This window comes from Schistocerca americana, chromosome 6, assembly GCF_021461395.2.
Source record: "Schistocerca americana isolate TAMUIC-IGC-003095 chromosome 6, iqSchAmer2.1, whole genome shotgun sequence".
NCBI classification, from domain to species: Eukaryota; Metazoa; Arthropoda; class Insecta; order Orthoptera; family Acrididae; genus Schistocerca; species Schistocerca americana.
Genome location: NC_060124.1, coordinates 339,533,402 through 339,555,087, shown reverse-complemented (window position 1 = coordinate 339,555,087; position 21,686 = coordinate 339,533,402). Strand labels below are relative to the sequence as shown.

The 21,686-nt window shown below is 42.7% G+C and overlaps 1 protein-coding gene across 3 annotated transcripts in view; it reads right to left on the bottom strand.

Annotated features, from left to right (window-relative positions):
• Window positions 1–21,188, bottom strand: part of LOC124619379 (proton-coupled amino acid transporter-like protein pathetic) — a 234,082-nt gene extending 212,894 nt beyond the window's left edge. Inside the window, exons 1-2 of one of the 3 annotated variants that reach the window (XM_047145714.1) lie at window positions 21,053–21,106; window positions 20,427–20,471 (exon numbers count right to left, since the gene is read on the bottom strand). In XM_047145714.1, the coding sequence (XP_047001670.1) occupies window positions 20,427–20,459 (33 nt within the window). In that variant the 5' untranslated portion in view covers window positions 20,460–20,471; window positions 21,053–21,106. Of the gene's footprint in view, window positions 1–20,426; window positions 20,472–21,052 lie in introns of all 3 variants that reach the window. The other 2 variants (XM_047145715.1, XM_047145713.1) reach the window with 2 other exon arrangements.
• Window positions 21,189–21,686: the final 498 nt, after the last annotated feature.

Sequence of the window (21,686 nt, the reverse complement as noted above, 5' to 3'; positions counted from 1 at the left end):
GCGGCCGGCAGGGTGTTTTCGATTACTACCACGAGTCCCATGCATGCGAAGGAGAATCTCTCCCATAGCATAATACTGCTCTCGCCAGCCTGCATCCATGGCGCGCTGGACGTTTCGAGCCGCCGTACATATCGATGACGGCGTTTTGGAGTCGACCATCGACCTAGCGTAAAAAAAAATGTGATTCACCCAAAGAGCAGACACGTTTCCATTGATCGACGGTCGAATCCCGATGGTCCAGTGCCCACAGAAATCGTAACTGCCCATGTCGTTGGTCAACATATGAAAACGTAGACATGTCAGACGCGGAGCTCCATGTTCAACAATGTACTTTGAACGGTGTGCTCCGAAACCCTATTTTACAGAGCGCACAAGCCTCCGAACTCCATGTTCTGTGAAGAGCTGTGGATGTCCAACCATTTAGAGCCTGGTGGTACTTTCACTGTTCCTCTGCCTCTTTCCATATATGCTGAAGGTGTGAACATAAGACCACCTTCTCCGTTCTCGAGATACTCGTTCACAGGCTCTACGTAATAATAATCTGCCCTTTGTCAAAGTCGCTTATCTCGATGGATTTCCCCATTTGCGGCCCATATATTCCGTATGGTGCCCGCAACGCCACCAGGCGGCATAAAACGTCGCCGTGGGCAGTCGTCATAATGTTTTGGCTTCTCAGTGTACTACCGCTATGAAAGATGGTCAATTCGTGGGACAGCGATTTCTCAGAAACTCTATTAGGGTCATTCAAAAAGAAACAAGCCAAAGGCTGTAAACTGAAAACCGCTGATGGGATCGTAATCCCATTGCCTACGGAAGAAGATCTAGTCCCTAAAACAGGGCTGAGGCCCAAAATTCGCCGCCAGTGGGACACGAGCGCACACCCACGTGACGACAGCGATCTCGTGCAGGCGTCGACTGCCCACTGCACTTACGAGGGAAACATGCAAGTGCCATCACCCGATTTGACAGGTACCTCGCTCAGCGAAAGAGGAGTCAAAACAAGCGAAAACGCGTCTGGGTTTATCCGTAGATACTCGATCATTTCTGAAAAAGCTGTCATCTGTCCCTAGGTTTACACACTACTTAATCTAACTTTAACTTACGCTAAGGACAACACACACACCCATGCCCGAGGGAGGACTCGAACCTCTGACGGGGGGAGCCGCGCGAACCGTGGCAAGGCGCCTAGACCGCGCGGCTACCCCACGCAGCAGCTTTCAAGTTATTTTCGAGGTAACAGGTGCGCCTATTAAAGCGATATTCTCAGATGAAATGGTGGCTCAGAAGTTAGCGTCGCGGCTTCTTAATTTTGCGCTCCGTGTTCGAAACCTGATTATTGTTTTTATTCATTTTACTCTTTATTGTTTTATTTTATCTATCCATGTCCAGGAAAGTTACTACAAGAATGTTTCTTATCAAATTAGGGGTTACAGGGGCATTGCAGTAATTCTAAAATTACAACTGCATTTCACAATACGTGTTTCATATATATATATATATATATATATATATATATATATATATATGTGTGTGTGTGTGTGTGTGTGTGTGTGTGTGTGTGTGTGTGTGTGTGTGTGTGTGTTGAGGGGTTACAAACTTTTTAGATTCTCATGCTATGATATTTCATTCTCATATAAATTTTTATATTAATTCTTATATTTTATTCGTATGATTATTTTTCAGGAAGATATGGTGCATTCCCTTGTATAATAACGATGGTAGAAACATTCTGAACACAGATACTCAAAACACCATGGGCATCACGTGAAGGCAGGTTTGCCACAGTGACATTTCTTCGTATAAATCTCTCTCGACAAAGAAACGTCGTTAACATCAGTGAAAATTCCCCGCGTTGGCAATACTTTCGCGGCAAACCATAAGTAAAGTATCACTTTTCGAAATACTGGCGCTTGCAACTGGTTATGGTACGTTGGCAATACTTTCGCGGCAAACCATACGTGATGGATCACTTTTCGGAAAACTGGCGCTTGCAACTGATTATCGCAGAAAACCTTAAGAAAAGGATCACTTTTCGGGAAACTGGCGCTTGCAATTGATTATACATCAAGACGCACTATTCTCATTATTTTTAATTAATTTATCTGAAATACAATTACTAGAGGAATAAGGTCAACGATATATTAATATACAATGGAAAACATTCGTGCATCTCTACATAGATGAGTATATAAATGAAGAGCAAATACACTCCTGGAAATGGAAAAAAGAACACATTGACACCGGTGTGTCAGACCCACCATACTTGCTCCTGACACTGCGAGAGGGCTGTACAAGCAATGATCACACGCACGGCACAGCGGACACACCAGGAACCGCGGTGTTGGCCGTCGAATGGCGCTAGCTGCTCAGCATTTGTGCACCGCCGCCGTCAGTGTCAGCCAGTTTGCCGTGGCATACGGAGCTCCATCGCAGTCTTTAACACTGGTAGCATGCCGCGACAGCGTGGACGTGAACCGTATGTGCAGTTGACGGACTTTGACCGAGGGCGTATAGTGTGCATGCGGGAGGCCGGGTGGACGTACCGCCGAATTGCTCAACACCTGGGGCGTGAGGTCTCCACAGTACATCGATGTTGTCGCCAGTGGGCGGCGGAAGGTGCACGTGCCCGTCGACCTGGGACCGGACCGCAGCGACGCACGGATGCACGCCAAGACCGTAGGATCCTACGCAGTGCCGTATGGGACCGCACCGCCACTTCCCAGCAAATTAGGGACACTGTTGCTCCTGGGGTATCGGCGAGGACCATTCGCAACCGTCTCCATGAAGCTGGGCTACGGTCCCGCACACCGTTAGGCCGTCTTCCGCTTACGCCCCAACATCGTGCAGCCCGCCTCCAGTGGTGTCGCGACAGGCGTGAATGGAGGGACGAATGGAGACGTGTCGTCTTCAGCGATGAGAGTCGCTTCTGTCTTGGTCCCAATGATGCTCGTATGCGTGTTTGGCGCCGTGCAGGTGAGCGCCACAATCAGGACTGCATACGACCGAGGCACACAGGGCCAACACCCGGCATCATGGTGTGGGGAGCGATCTCCTACACTGGCCGTACACCACTGGTGATCGTCGAGGGGACACTGAATAGTGCACGGTACATCCAAACCGTCATCGAACCCATCGTTCTACCATTCCTAGACCGGCAAGGGAACTTGCTGTTCCAACAGGACAATGCACGTCCGCATGTATCCCGTGCCACCCAACGTGCTCTAGAAGGTGTAAGTCAACTACCCTGGCCAGCAAGATCTCCGGATCTGTCCCCCATTGAGCATGTTTGGGACTGGATGAAGCGTCGTCTCACGCGGTCTGCACGTCCAGCACGAACGCTGGTCCAACTGAGGCGCCAGGTGGAAATGGCATGGCAAGCCGTTCCACAGGACTACATCCAGCATCTCTACGATCGTCTTCATGGGAGAATAGCAGCCTGCATTGCTGCGAAAGGTGGATATACACTGTACTAGTGCCGACATTGTGCATGCTCTGTTGCCTGTGCCTATGTGCCTGTGGTTCTGTCAGTGTGATCATGTGATGTATCTGACCACAGGAATGTGTCAATAAAGTTTCCCCTTCCTGGGACAATGAATTCACGGTGTTCTTATTTCAATTTCCAGGAGTGTATAAAGTAATAATCGGGATTCGAACACGGGGCGCAAAATTAAGAAGTCGCGACGCTAACCATTGTGCCCCTATTTCGTCTGAGGATATCACATGCGGAAACGCACATACAGTAACTCGAAAATATCTCGAAAACTGCGATTGTCGTTTTTTTAGAAACAGTCCAGCATCTACGGATAAGCCGAGACACGTGTCAGCTTTTTTTTTTTCACCTCCTCCACCGAGCGAAGTTTCTGAGAAATGGAGTAGTGGAACTTGCTATGTTCTCCTCGTCGGTCTTGCTGACAGCGGACGGAGTGCGGGGAACGAAAAGTCATCAAAGAGTGTCACAAGTGTACGAAGAGCAATCTATGTCCGTTGCAAGAGCCAAGGCGTGCCACAAGCGATTCAAGGGTAGACAATTCGGACCGCCACATCGCATTACCGACACCACTGTCCAGCACGTGGATACTCTCATTATAGAAGACCGGGATAGGGAGCTACGGTTAGCCATTGCCGCAGCGGTCGAATTGAGCGTGAGAATTCCAACGGGCATTAAGTGCTATCCGTACACTTGTCCATTCTTCGACTTTCCTTATTTTATTACGATGGCGACATTCGGGAGGGAATGGTGATGACTGAAATATAGTGAAAAGATCTCGCCGCAACGAAAGACGCCTTTGTTTTAATGATCGCCACCTCAACTCACTTATCACATTCGCGAAACACACTTCCGTATTTCGCGATAATACTGAACGAGCTGCCATTCTTTGAACTTTTTCGTTGTCCTCCGTCAATCGTATCTGGTAAGAATCCCATACTGCGAAAAAATACTCCAGAACAGGGCAGACAAACATACTGTACGTAGTCTTTTCGATATCTGGGATACAATGACATACTTGTTCAAAAAATAATTGCTATACACGAGATTTAAATGAAAGTATATCTTTAGTACCTTTCAGATATCTTGATCACACTTTTTATTACTTCCAAAACTGCCTTATGCACTTGGACATTCCGTCATTTTCAAAGCCTATAAAATACAATACAAAACAATGTTATGTCAATCATAGACAAGTGTTCAATAGATACTTTGTCTCGTGGTTACATATGCTGACGAGATACAATGTATATATTGAACAATTTTCTATGATTGACAAAACGTTGTTTTGTATTATATTTTATGGCTTTTAAAAACGACAATGTCGAAACACGTAAGGTGATTTTAAAAATAACTAAATGTGTGGTGAAGGCATCTGAAAGTTATTAAAGTGCATCTAAATGACCACATCGTCTCGCAGCGTTTTCATGCAAATTTCAGATGAAAACAACTTATGTGGACAAGAGTACATTAATTCATGGGTAGTGGTGGCACTTCTGACGGAACATGAATGGAGTAAGAAGCAGCGATAGATGAAACGTATGGTAAAACTAAAATTGTCTAAAGTATAAAGCGGAAATTTTTAATAAGTAATATAGAAACGACTTTATTTATTTTACTTAAATATTGGAAGGCCTATCACTTGCTTCTTGTAAAGCTCTAGTAAAACAGTTCAAATTACAAATTAAATACATAGATAAGTTGGTGTAACTTATTCTGTATCGCAAAAATACCTAGGCCGCAACGCTAACCACTGTTGTTCATAGCGCGCTACATCACCCCATTTTTGCGTTTATCTTTTTTCCCCTTCTTCAAGACTGATTACGAAGGGACAGCTAGAGAGTATTTACTCCCTCTAGTACACAGTACCGCCCTACCTTCGAGGACGCGCAATGGACGCTGTTGGATCAAACTAAATTTCACACGACGCTACAGTTCTCTGTTGCTTCTTAAATGCGTTACACAAGTGGTAGCTCGCAAATTCGGTATCTCTCAGAAAACAATCCTGCCAGAGGCACTTACCAAGAGCAAAAGAACCGGAGATGATAAGGCCGACGTGGAACAACCAGCAACTGTCGTGTGCCATCCGCCCGTCTGAGCGTTGACCTGCACCGCAAGGAGGACGCCGGCGCGGGCCAGTGGTTACGTAACGCCGTACGAGTCAAAAAGTGCGTAGACACACGGCTTCTTCACAAATGACTTCGCAACCTTAGGAAGGCTGCCACAAGCCAAAGCGGCTAACCTCACGGCAAGCGGATGGTTGATACTGTGTGACCACTCGCTTTGCAACTACAATACACATTTACAAGTGTACATTCGTGAACTACAAAAACGGTCCAGAAGATAAGAAGAACTGAAGCATTCCTTAACAGTCAGAAGCGATCAAAATATACCGCATAATAAATGACAGGTTATCTGACTTCTCTGTGTTGTGAGGCGTGTTCACAAAGTAGTTTTTTTGTTTCTTGGGGGTGGCAACACCGAGTGGCTAAAGGGGATCCCCTGACCACAGCGAGCATCGCAGGAACACGGCAGTACGGAAAATCATGTTGTAGTGTCGAGCTGCGTGAGAGATGGTAAGAAATCCCGTCGAGTAAGAGCCACGTGCTGCGATTCGCTTCCTACTCGCAGAAGGAAAAACACCTACCGAAATTTTTTTGGGGAACCAGAACGAGTGTATTTAAGTGGTGTAGAGTTGGTGTAAAAAAATCGAGGACACTGTTAGTGAAGACTACCGACTGACAGAATTATCTTATGTGAAATACTCATAGAACCGCTGAGATACAGGAAACTGTGTGCAGATGGGTCCCAAAACATCTGAAGAGCAGCACAAGAAACATGTCAACAGTGCCGGTGAGTTTCTTGAGCTAGTTGAACTGGAAGGCGAGGATTTTCTGAGCTCTATTGTGACTGAAGATGAAACGAGGGTGGCTCATTACCTGCCTGAAACAAAAACACTGTCGTCACAGTACCGTCACATCAATTCCCCATCTGCCAAAAAAGTTCAAAACCCCAATTTAGGCATCATTTTGGTCGAAAGGGAGACCGTCAGTGAATAACAATATTGTGGGATCCTTAAACATAAACTCAAAAGGAGCATTAAAACAAAAGGAGGGGAATGCTGACGAGAGAAATACGCTTGCTGCAAGAGACAGTCCGTCCGCAAATAGCCTTAGCCACCAAGGCGCTCTTGGATTCATTTGGTTAGTATGTTTTGAACCACCCACGCATTCCCCTGACGAAAGAAAACAAGGTACAAATTGCTTTGCCCATTAATGACCTCTATTACCATTTCTTTTCATACCATGTGTGAGTGTATTCCAATTTGTTTGCAAAAAGAGTGGTCCCCTACGTCGTTACTTCACGATTCATGTGCCATACAACATAGCACAAGCCCTCACGACACATGCAGTTTTGTTGCTGACGTGTACACGAAAACGACTAATCGTAATAGACGATAGCGAGTACAGGAACAAAACACCAGGGGCGCTGCACGGGAATGACTTGCCAAGAGCGGTCATTTGAAACAAAAAAGTCGCTCGTGTACAAGGGGCTTTAAGGAAGATTGAACATCGCACTCGACTGTCCGGAGGAGTACGTTTCTTGACAACCGGGCAAGCCAAGCCCGAAATCTGACGGCCTTAGTGTCTCTCTCGGGATTCCTGGACAATCTGATTCGTTCGCGCTGCAATTTCACTATCCGCAGATGAATGTAAGCACTGCAGACGACAGCTGCCGGTGCGCTACTTGTAGCTGCCACCACTGCGAAAACGCGCCGCCAGTTGAGGAAGACACGGGACTGCCCTTGGACGGTGTCCAGCAGTCGGTCTGGCGCTCATCCCTGACCTGCCAACACTGTCGCCCGTTCCACCCCTAGGGTAAGGGTAAAGCTATGGCCTGCAGCCTCATACGCTGTCGAGTGAAGTGAACCCGATGTCGCGCTTCACGCCCTTCCTGACCATGCCTAGCGCTCAGAGGCAGTGTGCTCCGCAGAGTTCTCAAATATAAAGCTGGTAGACAAGTTCGTAGCGTTTTTGTTTTGCAGATGAATGTAAGCACTGCAGACGACAGCTGCCGGTGCGCTACTTGTAGCTGCCACCACTGCGAAAACGCGCCGCCAGTTGAGGAAGACACGGGACTGCCCTTGGACGGTGTCCAGCAGTCGGTCTGGCGCTCATCCCTGACCTGCCAACACTGTCGCCCGTTCCACCCCTAGGGTAAGGGTAAAGCTATGGCCTGCAGCCTCATACGCTGTCGAGTGAAGTGAACCCGATGTCGCGCTTCACGCCCTTCCTGACCATGCCTAGCGCTCAGAGGCAGTGTGCTCCGCAGAGTTCTCAAATATAAAGCTGGTAGACAAGTTCGTAGCGTTTTTGTTTTGCATGCTGGTATTCCGGTTGCTAAGGGTTTACACTATTGGCCATTAAAATTGCTACACCACGAAGATAACGTGTTACAGACGTGAAATTTAACCGACAGGAAGAAGATGCTGTAATATGCAAATGATCAGCTTTTCAGAGTATTCACACAAGGTTGGCACCGGTGGCGACACCTAGAACGTGCTGACATGAGGAAAGTTTCCAACCGATTTCTCATACGTAAACAGCAGTTGACTGGCGTTGCCTGGTGAAACGTTGTTGTGATGCCTCGTGTAAGGAGGAGAAATGCATACTATCACGTTTCCGACTTTGATAAAGGTCGTATTGTAGCCTATCGCGATTGCGGTTTATCGTATCGCGACATTGCTGCTCGCGTTGGTCAAGATCCAATGACTGTTAGCAGTTAGCGTGGGTTCAGGAGGGTAATACGGAACGCCGTGCTGGATCCCAACGGCCTCATATCACTATCAGTCGAGAAAACAGGCATCTTATCCGCATGGCTGTAACGGATCGTGCAGCCACGTCTCGATCCCTGAGTCAACAAATGGGGACGTTTGCAAGACAACAACCATCTGCACGAACAGTTCGACGACGTTTGCAGCAGTATGGACTATGAGCTCGGAGACCATTACTGCGGTTACCCTTGACGCTGCATCACAGAGAGGAGCGCCTGCGATGGTGTACTCAACGACGAACCTGGGTGCACGAATGGCAAAACGTCATTTTTTCGGATTAATCCAGGTTCTGTTTACAGCATCATGATGGTCGCATCCGTGTTTGGCGACATCGCGGTGAACGCACATTGGAAGCGTGTAGTCGTCGTCGCCATACTGGCGTATCACCCGGCGTGGTGGTATGGGGTGCCATTGCTTACACGTCTCGGTCACCTCTTGTTCGCACTGACGGCACTTTGAACAGTGGACGTTACATTTCAGATGTGTTACGACCCGTTGCTCTACCCTTCATTCCATCCCTACGAAACTCTACATTTCAGCAGGATAATGCACGGCCGCCTGTTGCAGGTCCTGTACGGGCCTTTCTGGATACAGAAAATGTTCGACTGCTGCCCTGGCCAGCACATTCTCCAGATCTCTCACCAATTGAAAACGTCCGGTCAATGGTGGCCGAGCAACTGGCTCGTCACAACACGCCGGTCACTACTCTTGATGAATTGTGGTATCGTGTTGAAGCTGCATGGGTAGCTGTACCTGTACACGCCATCCAGGCTCTGTTTGACTCAATGCCCAGGCGTATCAAGGCCGTTATTATGGCCAGATATGGTTGTTCTGGGTACTGATTTCTCAGGATCTATGCCCCCAAATTGCGTGAAAGTGTAATCACATGTCAGTTCTAGTATAATATATTTGTCCAATGAATACCCGTTTATCATCAGCACTTCTCCTTGGTGTAGCAATTTTAATGGTCAGTAGTGTAATTAAGGATTGCCATTTTTTATTTGTATTGCACTGTTGTTATTTGAGTTTACACATTGTCATTTTGTCATTTCGAGATAGAGAGTGGAGCTGTCGACGCTAGACTACGAAATGCCAACTGGATAAATCGGAACATTTCATGCATATTCTTCTGTATCAGTCAACCAACAGAGGAGCGACAGCAGCGGAGGCAGCCAGAAACATTTGCGCCGTGTCTGTGGGATGATGCCGTTGGACACATCACGGCACGAAAATGGTTTTCTCGTTTTAAAGAGGTTTCTGTCATTTAGTGAATCTCCACGTTCAGGAACACTTCTGGGGATTGATGAAAATGATTCGAACGCATTAATCGACAATGATCCCCGCCAGTGTCCTCGAGAACTGGCAAATGTGATGAACTGTGATCGTTCCACCATCGTGCGACTTTTGCACGCAACGGTTAAGGTTCAAAAAATCAAGTGTATGGATACCGCTAAGCCAAAAATTAAAGGGGGGGGGGGGGGGGGTCATATGCGCATCTCCGCTTGCTCTTCATCAATTGGCTCGTGAACAAGATTGACTATCCCTAGCCTGTATCGTTACTGGTGGCGAGAGGTGGTGTCATTATGGTAAAATGAGGGAAAGAAAGAAATGGTAGGGGACAAACAAAGCAGCAACTCCTCGTACAAAGAGTTGCGCGCATCCAAAAAAGGTAATGTAATGCATCTGGTGGAACAATGATTGTGTGGTATACTACGAATTGCTTCGCCGAGAAGTAACCATTACAGCTGATATTTATTGTCAACAACAGAGACGCCTTGCAGACGCAATCCAAGGACAACGAGCAGGGAGAATGCGTGAAGTTATCTTACTCCACGATATCTTCCACCTGCATACTGCGAATCTGACAGAAACACTATACAAGTGCTGGGCTGGGAACCATTCCGACCCACCTTATTCACCTGATCTTGAACCATCAGTTTTTCACCCTTTCTGCTCTCTATCGAACAATCTTCAAGGAACTTTCTTCCGGATGATAATGCGCTCTGAACATGACGAGTTTTTCGCCTCAAAACCAAGTGATTTCTACATTCGCGGAATCGAAGACATATCCCGGCGTTGGCAGACGGTTGTAAATAGTGTTCCCGGGTTCGATTCCCGGCGGGGTCAGGGATTTTCTCTGTCTCGTGATGACTGGGCATTATGTGATGTCCTTAGGTTAGTTAGGTTTAAGTAGTTCTAAGTTCTAGGGGACTGATGACCATAGATGTTAAGTCCCATAGAGCTCAGAGCCATTTGAACCATTTTGTAAATAGTGAAGGAGAATATGCTATTGATGACTAAAGTCTCTGTCATGTGTATCTGCTGTGTTTATTAAACTTTTGGAAAAACACTACAAACGTATAAACTAACCCAATAATCGAAAATCTGATGACTGCGATTAGCAGGGCCGCGGCAAAGGACGCCGCCACGGGAGCACGCACAGACGGGCGCAAAAACTCACTGGAAAAAAACAAAAACAAGAAAGAAAGACGGTTGAAGAATTAACCGGTAGGGGCGCGTGAGTTCTTCCACCCTTTTTGTTCCTATCTGCTGCCTAAGAAAAGAAGACTTCCCTCGACCCTCAACAGTGCACACACGCTTTTGTCACTGTGTTTTCTACAGCGTCATTTATTCTAAATAGCATCATTAAAAAAAACGATTACTACGGAACAGACGTCTGTCACTAACACGGTTTACGTGGCATGGGTGCGCCTGATTCACACAACTGCCGCCTAAACAGCTCGCTCATGTTCAACATTGGAGTTCTTGCTGCTGCTTCATTATGCTGTTGTCGGAAGTTCGGCGAGTGGGTGATGAATGAGACACGATATTAAGTCGAAGGCTTCTGATGTTCCTTGTTTTCATCCGACTGAGGACTTGAGCGATATGTGACGATCAAAGGAAAAAAGGTGAAGGGGTGGCCATACAGCCAATACTTTTGCTGCTCCAAAGTTTCGATGGGTTCGATATGCTGTGTAAATAAAAAAGAATTCAAGTACAAGCCTTCCGAACCCGAAAAATATTACAAGTTTTGATACTCGGTGTCTCCATGGACAGATATACCCTGTTCATCTAATCTGAACCATCGTGTAACATATGTACGCTCTGCCACTAATCGTAGTCAATCAAATAATAAATGCATTTTCTTCGGCCAAAGAAAGGAAATGCAGAGTAGAATCATAATAAAAACACCATTTATGGATGGAGCTATTTTCTTAATTATTAATTACAGTCGTTTATTATTTCGTATGATTATACACTGTTAATAGTTAGGAGGAGCAAATAATATCTGTTCCTTATTACAACAATATATAGTAGCTGTCATAAACAGAAGAGCATTGATTTTGTTTTATTTTCAATCTTTTTTAAGTTTGTACAATTTTTAATTTACTTACTACTGTAATACAGTTAATTTGTCGTGTGCGACATTTTCAACAGTATAGTTAATATATTTAAGACGTATTTTTCAATAACGCTTTATTTCATTAAACCTACTCACAAAATTATAAAAGTTGCTAAATCTGCATAGAAAAATTGCTGAAACATGGATAAACGAGTAAGAGGGTAGATGGGGGGGAGGGGGGGGGGGGGGGAGGAAATCAGGATCAGCTCGGTACAGCTCTGATGATTATATGCACAATTTCCACAAATTGTGTGATAATTAATAAGTACATAAAAGTATGTACGCCTTACACGGTACCGTGGAAAAGTAGTGAATTGTCTAAGACATTCAGCGATTTAATTAAATTCTGTTCTTTTCGTACGACACAATCATTTGGCATTTCATAATGTAGTAACTAGTTACCCTACATTTCAGCAGGATAATGCACGACCGCATGTTGTACGGGCCTTTCTGGATACAGAAAACGTTCGACTGCTGCCCTGGCCAGCACATTCTCCAGATCTCTCATCAATTGAAAACGTCTGGTCAATGGTGGCCGAGCAACTGACTCGTCACAATACGCTAGTCACTACTCTTGATGAACTGTGGCATTTTTGGAAACGCAATCAGTAAGGTGGTAAATTAGTGAGCGAAAGATTTTTGAAAATAAATCATTATTAAAGCGCTACTAAAGCATTTTTAACGATGCATCTATGAAAACTGGTATTTGACTTCTCAGTTAGAAATAAAAAATAGGCACGTGTTTCCGTGTTTTTGGATATTTAACCCCCTACGGGACTGAAATAGGGCATGAAAATGTTTATAAAATTATCTCATTATGAAAGCGTTTTCAAATATAAATCTACGAAAATTTGTATTTGGCTGTCTGTCAGAAATAAAACTACGTGTTTGATGTTTTTGGAAATTCAATCCCTATGAAAATTTTTACGAAAATATTTCCTTTGTGATAAATTTTTAAAGCTAAATCTATGAAAACTAGTATTTCACTTCACAGTTATATAGAAAGACATATGTGTTAGGAGGTGAAAGTTCCTGTGGAAATATCACCAAGAACGCAAAAAGCACAATTAACAAAAAGCTTGGAATCCAGCTACCAGAATCGCTTTTTGGTCAGAAGTACATTCGGAGAAGACCACGCTTCTATGGCCTTAACTGGCATGAAAAGTTCAGAAGGTGTTGCAATTTGTGAACATAAAATTTCGACTAAAAAAAGACTGTGTAGACCACACAATCTACGCGAGCGAAGCAGCGGAAGCTACGCTAGTCCTGCTATAAACCGCTACCATATGAAAAAGGAAACAACAGCTTTTATTATTGTTTCACTATAAACAGAGCACAGTAAAAATGAGGTATGAAAATATATCACACATTTCCGCGTTGTGCAGGTCAGTAATTCTCATTTCTTAACGATTTAAGACGTATGGCTTCTTCGTTCAATCCCGACCCACGTGTTGTGAGGATTTGCCACGAAAATGAAACAAAATAGTAAAGTGTCTATTTGAATTTTTTTACGCGCTACAGTGCCTAATTACCTAAGAGAAGCTGATACCGCCAATGGACACTGTGGGAAGTGACGATGGGTGCTGGGAATAGCTGGCGCATGAGATAAGGCTCTACAACCTGACCCACTTTTTCCCGACAGCGACGACATAGCCCTGCTGTTTCCGGTCAGTCCACTCGACGACCTTCCCGAACAACACTGACATAAACCCAGGCGGCTGCTTCTGGACTTGTTCTCCTTCCGCTGCGGGTTACCAGCGGAACAAAGCAATCAAAAAGGCACGTCTACATGGTGCAGCAGAACGAATAGTAAAATATAAACAGGGCTCAACCTGGAAACTGATTGACGAATGCATTGAAACACACAATGAAAACAATGAAAAATGTAAATCACTACATACAGGGTGATTCAAAATGGATGGGATGAAAAAGAAAGTGTTCCTGTGACTAAGGTAACGACATTAGTTCAGAAATACACACATTGCCTGAAAAGTGATTCATCATTCATCACTCCATATTACTCGTTTACAGCCATCCACTGTTCGGTAGCATCGCTCTTTACACCACCTCAAGCGTCGCTTAACACTGTAGCCCTTTCTTTTTCACACCCTACGCACATTCGTTGTACTGCCTGGAGTGCTGGTAGCACTTTAGATTGAAGAGTGATCCGCTGATTTCATGCGATTTTTTACAGCCAATCTCCGCAACGTTCGACGGTTCCTCTTCGTCAGTATATTAGGTCTGCCTGACCTTGGTTTCGCTGTTGTTGTCCTTTCGCCACTTCACAGTCACATCGTCAACAGCAGAGGCAGCTTTAGAAGAGTTCATATATCACTGATGGATCATTTTTCACATGACATCCAGTGACTGGTCCACCTTTTACGTCACAGAGTTCTTCTGAGCGACCCATTCTGCTTTTACTGACTATCTATTGCCAACAGATACTCCCTACCTCATTTTATGACGGCGGGATTGATTCTCGTGACGTCTAGTGGTCGCTTCCGCATTACATAGTAGTGTCCAGATACTTCTCACCAGATAAATGACCTTCAGAGACCGCTTGAAAGCCGCGAGGTCTCGGGCGCCTTGTCACGGTTCGCGTGGCTCCCCCCGTCGGAAGTTCCAGTCCTCCCTCGGGCATGGTGTGTGTGTCACGGTTCGCGTGGCTCCCCCCGTCGGAAGTTCCAGTCCCCCCTCGGGCATGGTGTGTGTGTTATCCTTAGCGTATGTCAGATTAAGCAGTGTGTAAGCTTAAGGACCGATGACCATAGCAGTTTGGTCTCACAGGCTCTTACCACAAACTTACAAATTTTACCACGGGAAGAAACTCGCACAGATGGCTAAGGGCGTATTTCAGTATACGAGAGCGTGGACAGGAGTTCATGCTATTTACCTATTAGGCGAGGTCTGGGCCAATGCAACGAGGCCATTCCTAACCGAAATACCTCTACTAATATCAACCGTCAACTTTAATTGGAGGACGAAATTTCCGAGATTGTACGCTGAGAGCTTAGTATGATTATATCTTTACTGATGTACTTTGGAACGATGTTAACAGGGTGCGAGTGTGTTTGTTTTTCTTTTTCTGGAGGGAAGGAAAGAAGGAGCGATGTAAAGATATTTCTGCTGTGCTCAGCTACTGGACAAATTGTGAATTCGAGTTGCGTACAAATGGAATGACAGCAAGGCATCTAGGACTATTAAATACGAAAATTACTTATGAATCAGTTTGTCGTCTACGTTGTTCAAGAAACACCTCAACCTATCAGGTTGTAGACAGAAGAAATTCAAGCCATGGATTGAAGGAGATCCTCAAAAAACTAGATGAGTAATTTGTCTTTAAAACTACCTCTAGACCCGGCCAATCTTTTTTACCCAATGCAATTAATTACAATTAATGGTCATACAATTGTGGGTAACAAAGGAGGTCGTTAAACTGGTAGTGAATCATGGACCGCGGGAAAAAAGGGAACACCAGCGTGTAAGATATGGTGCTACAGAAAGATACTGAAAATTAGGTTTACTGATAAGATAAGAAATGAGGAGGTTCTCCGTAGAATCGGCGAAGAGAGGAACATGTGGAAAACACTGACAAGAAGAAAGGACAGAATGACAGGACATGCGGGAAGACCTCGAAGCTTCTGGGAACAGTAGAGGATAAAAACTGTAGAGGAAGACAGGTTGGAACATATCCAACAAATAAGTGAGGACTTTGGGTGGAAGTGCTCCTCTGAGATGTATGAATTCGTGACAGCCCACACAAAACCAGTCAGAAGACATGGGAAGAATGGTTGTATCCAAAGATGGACAACAGACGGTAGCTGCCCACAGTGCTCCATCGCCACAGAAAAAAAAAGACCTTTGCAAACCGAATCGAATCCCTCTACACAAGCAGACGTGTATCAATTCACCACCAGTCTGAAGAACAAGAAATAATGGATACAAACTATTAACGAGGGTATCCACAACTATTTACCGTTAAATCCTGGAACTATTTCGCCATTCGCCACTGTTCTCCGTAAAACTGAAAATGTCAGACGGATCTAGGTTGTTAATGCTTCCAGTAGCGCTGTACCTTCAATTCCCGACTTTATTTTTCCTGTTATCAGCCAATGTGCCCACCTGGATAGCAGTGCGCGCTAAAGTGCCGTTTCCGGGACGGGAAGATGCGCCGGACCGAAGCGTATCCGCCTGGCGGATTAAGGACGATGGTAGGTGCGCTGGCCAGCCTCGATGTAGTTTTTAGGTGGTTTCCCACATCCCACTATCTGAATACCAGGCTGGTACTCGATAAGCAAACATTTAAAAAACTTTCTCTCGTTTTTACATGGATAACACTACAAGCAGACAGTTGAGGTAGACATATCCCATCCGAGGGGACACAGCAATAATGACAGGACGTGTATCTGACGCGCCCCTTAAGTGAATCATCCCAAATCTGTTAATAACCTTGCTGACCCTATACCGAAACAGATGAAGAAGGGTGTAACAATCAATATCAGAAACTATTAAAAATGTGGATGTAGAAGATATCTGCATGTTACCTAGCTGACAATAAAACAGTATGTACAAAACTCATATGAACTATACTATCTGCTTTCAACAGTTTGAAGTTTTTTTTGTGTGAAATTGTGCTTCATTACCTTTACCCTTCCATGAAAATAACGTCTTCCACCCCCACCCCCACTCAGATGCTGGATAAACTCTCGAAACTTACTTTACTTAATCCTTATAGGAATTAATCATCAGTTACATATACATGCATGGAACAGTACATAGACAACATATTTTTCGTTAATATTAGACAGTCGTTAATATTTTAAATTTATTTCCTTACTGATTCCTTGGCTCCACCATTCTCCTCCACCCTCAGCTACGTTTAACACAACTTCAGTATTAACAAAACATTAACCAATAAAATACAAATAACAGGTAACAGATGTGACTAAATGAACTTTCCCAGCATATTAATTGATTATATTCTTGACAGGTCTGCAGCCCGATTATACAGACATCTTGACACAATACTTCAGCAGTCCTTATATCCTTCATCTTTAGGTAAGAGTAATGGTTGCTAACACTCACCAGAATAATGGCAGCCAGATGAACCACTGAAAAATTTTGTCAATATTACTGTAGAATCTGGTTGCAGATCTGACAATAATACAGCACATTTAACAGAACCCAGTTGGTGCTTATAACACAATCTTCAGGACAAATTAAATGGATAATGTGGTGTCCTTTCTCCATCTAATGCCTGGTTGGGACTGGTATGTTACTTCTCCAATTTGCCAGAGAAACAACTATACCTGTATGTGGGCTATTATTACAATGGGATCCACATTTCCACAAGCTTTTTAAAGCTACTGCCCAGTACATGAAAATAAACTTAAGAGAGAGCTTGGATGAGTCAATAGGTATAGTAACTAACTTGACACAGGTCACAGATATTTTAAATAGTGCTTCATCACAAATTAACAAAGTTTAAGGTCTGATGCTTGGCCAGTCCTAAGATTTTTTTCTGTATCTTATCTCTACTTTCACTTCTAGCAGTGCTTTAAGACCTGAAACAACAAGCTGTTATGCACATAACTGTTTAGGTACGAAAAAATGGAAAGGAGGGTAGCTCATAAGCCAGAATAAATGAAAAAAGACATTCCATATCACAGATGAATCATGAGATGTCAGTACCAGTAATGGATAAGCCTGAAAGGACAGATAAAGTCACAGAGTTAAAATAAAAGCATCCAATAGGGCAAGAAACCTGTGTGACATGAAAGAAAAAAGTAAAAAAGGTAAATATTATGCAAGGAGAGAGATATTTGTAGACAGTGAGGCAGAAAAGAATTGAAATACGAAAGGGGATTGGGGAACACAGTGACTTAATCAAAAATGGTACAAACCAGCATAAATTACAACCAGCTGAATGATTAAGAGTCTTGTGCATATAGGGGCCTATTTTGAAAGGATGTTTCCATCTCCAGAATCAGAAAGCAGTGATTTTAGAACAGTGGATCGAAAGATCGTGTTTGATGAAGCAAGTTTCCAAGTCTACACTATTTTTTTCCCACAGCAAGAGGTCCAGTTGGATTTCCTGGAAATATTTATTATGGATCAATCCCATAATTGGCAAGACAATATAAAATGATGGACAAAAATTGGTGGTCACTGACAGTCAACATATCATCCCTATCCCCACCCCCCTTTCTCTTGATGCTTTTTGAAAGGTAAGGATAGACTTTAATATCAAATTATAAAAGCACAATCTCAGTCACACAAGAATAGACCAGAAAACTGGTCACAACCATTCTAAAGGAGCCACTGTTGCTTTTAGAAAAACTCTGTGAAACCTGAAATAGATTCAACATGCACTGCACTGAAAACTTGTCAAAGTGAATATAAGCTCATAATTTTACCCACTATGCCATCTTGATTCCTTTGAATACAAATATCTGTCCACTGACAGAAAGACAAAGGAAAAGTGGCGTTTGATGTCTGGTCAGTGGAAAGATCATTAAAAATGGAGGGCTAGCTCGGATTGAGAAGGGAAGTGGAAGGAAATTGGCTGTGCTCATCTAAAGGCAATATCCCAGGATTTTTCTTCAGCGATATGAATTTAATTAAATTGCCATACTCTAAGGGTAAGTATCAAGTGCCTTAACACTTGGCCACCTTTGTCGATCTTTCCAGATACAGGTCTGGAAAATATGATATTGTAACAAGCGGTTGTGAAATGAGGCACTCACATAATATAAAGATCATGTGAAACATATCACTACTCAACTTACAAAATATGGCAGAAAATCAGTCATAGCTTTACTGACAAAACCACCTTCATACTTGTTTATGTTATTTAGAGATCAACAGAAAACTTAGCTCAGTATATAACGATAGATATTTGAATTACAGTCTCAATGAAAATGATCTGAGCTTTTGCCCGCTGTTACACCTTGCTCTATAAAAATTTTGTGGTAGAAACTATACTTTAGAAGTGTTACACTGGCACTCAGTAAAGTATTAATAGCATCTACATATATGTTGTACACCTGACAATCAGTTTCTTTCCTCTATTCACAGTTTTTGGAAAATCAATCATTTAGACTTACATGCAGTACAATTATTTGATTTCCTAACCTCATGATAAATGGAAAACAGTGGTTTTGCATATGTCAACAAGGTTACTTATCTGTTCGTAACTGCTGCAGTTTATAATTTCTTCACTAATAAACAAATTTTTGTGTGCTATGCACTGTTCATGTACTCAACCTGAATCTGTATACAATTTATTTTCCACCTTTTGAATGAACCTGTTAAATCCTGTGAAGTGTATACGTAAGTATCGTGCATGTATGGTTTATGAACGAAAGAGATCTATCGATAAACAATAAGATAAAGGTGGAGGACTCAACAAAATAACAGCACAGAACATGAATTATTATTACAGGATCCTGCACAATTATAGTTTACTTATAACTAAAACATTCTTCTAACTGCCAAGTACTTCAGTAACTTTATATATGTCTCTGCATTTTAAGTGGGGGGGAATTCAACAAAAAAAATTCTCATAATCTTGTTGACATATGCAAAACCACTGTTTTCCCTCCATTGTCTGCATAAGTACCCTACTTCTGTAAACAAAAAGAAACCGGTAGAGCTTGCTTTTAAATTAAGTGATTATGCATCATTGCCCACAGTGAAAGAAATTGACTATGAAATTGTTAAGGCTTATTAACTTTTTCCTGCTTGAAAAATTCTCCCACAATTAAATAATTCCTATGTTGCAAGAAAAGACTTACCTGAAAATTGGCAAGGCTTATTACTGTCATCAAACTTGTGACACAGGGCACAATTATGCACATTCAATGTGTACTTACTTCAACAAAAATAGTAGAGCATAATTTTAAAAAATTCCTATATGTGCCAACTCTACCAAAACAATGTGTAATAACCAGAAATAACAATTCAGTGTAAAGATTCTAAGGGAAATCCTATTTAATTCTGCTGCTGCATTCATAATTAGCACCTAGCAAGCAAGGACAGCTATACACTAACCACTGTGCACTGACATACACACATCTCTCATCCAAATTACTTGCAGCAAATATTTGCTATATATGCTTTCTGTGAAAGATGCAAATAAATAAACAAATGAATACAACCTCTAAGCTAGTATGAAAAGTGAGGGTTCCTTCAAGTGGAATATCTAAGACATGTCCTAAAGTGACAATGTGTCTTGTTTCTAACAACATACCGCATTTTTCTAACAAAATAAGATTTGAATAAATCACATAAAAAGTATTTTCATCATGAATTTAACAGTTCACTAAAATTAACTTCAAAAGACTTAGATTACAACAGACACCAAAAATTTCTTTAAGAAATGCAATGAGAGAAACCTTTGTCACTACATCATCTACACTTAACAAGTTAAAAATAAATAAATAAATAAAAAAAACAGCGAATATAAAACTATAGTCCTAAACATTTCAGGAAAGCACTATATGATTGCAAGAGTGTAGAGTATGCTGGCACCTAAACAATATAAAGCTGATCCTTGGCATCACAAACATAAAAAACTAAGCAATCACATGTGTAACTAAAGAATCACATGTGTAACTAAAGAATCACATGTGTAACTAAAGAATCACATGCAATCAGACGTAACTGTGCTTCAAGCAGAACGACCAATTAGATATATTCACTTTTAGTTGTTGTAAAGGAGTGATATCTCCCATGCTGCTTCTCAACTGGTGTGCAGATATGTTGATGACGCCAGTGCGATTGCAAAAACGAAGCAAACACACAACATCAACCAATATATTCATCAAAAGAAAAAGTGCATTTCAGGCATACAAATACAAATAATTTAGTCAGGTAATATGGAACAACGTCAGTAGTCGCAAACGAAAATTATATTTATTAACATATTGCTTGTGATCTCTCTCATCGAGCGAAGAAATAATGTCACTACGTTGCAAATATGTACGTTACCTAGTGTAACAACAGTATTAAATGTAAGTCTTTCATAAAAAAAATAAAAAAATAAAAGATTTCTCGCAGCAGACGGAATACACACGAGTCGTCAAACTGCTGTTAGAGGCTGTCATATGTCTATTTTCACTTTCTAGGCGATCAGAATTGCAGCCAAGCTTCTGGGCCTTGGGTTTATAAGCGAATTTTTGCTTTATTGTTAACAAAGGCGTTCACAAGAAATGTTCCCTGAAGTGGTTAGAATGAGTGAAATACTCTTCCAACAACTTAAGAACTATTATAACTCAGAAGCTGCTGACAGATTGCAGGTTAAATAGAAGGTGAAAAACACATTTACCTTGTGAATCCACTAATAATTCAGCAAACCATTCCGATAAACAGCATCCCTACAGCCCTCGATTTTCGACCTGCCGTAACAAAACAAAGGACCTACCACCACTGTGTTTGTCAATAATCGCAGACGTCCACCTGTCAACTAGCCAAGGCTAAATCCACAGATATCGTCGCATCAAGGGCGAGCGCAGTGTTTACAATATCTTTCACACCAAATGAAACGCTGTGAAGCTAAAAAGTAATGAATACGACCAGAATGAATTTCGTACGAATACAAACGAGTTACCTGGTTCTAAAAGTAGGAACACAAGACAAGCTATAGCCTGATAAACGCAACTCAAGGCTTCTGTTTGTGATAATGTGGTTTGAACGAACATTTCAGGGGCAGATGATGACACATTCTCGTTAATAATAAATTTTTGTACAGTGATATCAGACCACTGCTGTTGTTATCTCTGTGTGGCAGTGCATGACACACAATGAAATTCGACTGCCCAGAGAGAAGCTCTCACCATACCATTTGGGAATGGTTTAGCTTCTAAAATAACAAAGAAGGCTTGTAAGTCTTTGAAGTCATCTAAATGCAAAACCTGAAGACACAGAATGGTTCTAATCCCATTTACGCTGAAAGAATGTAA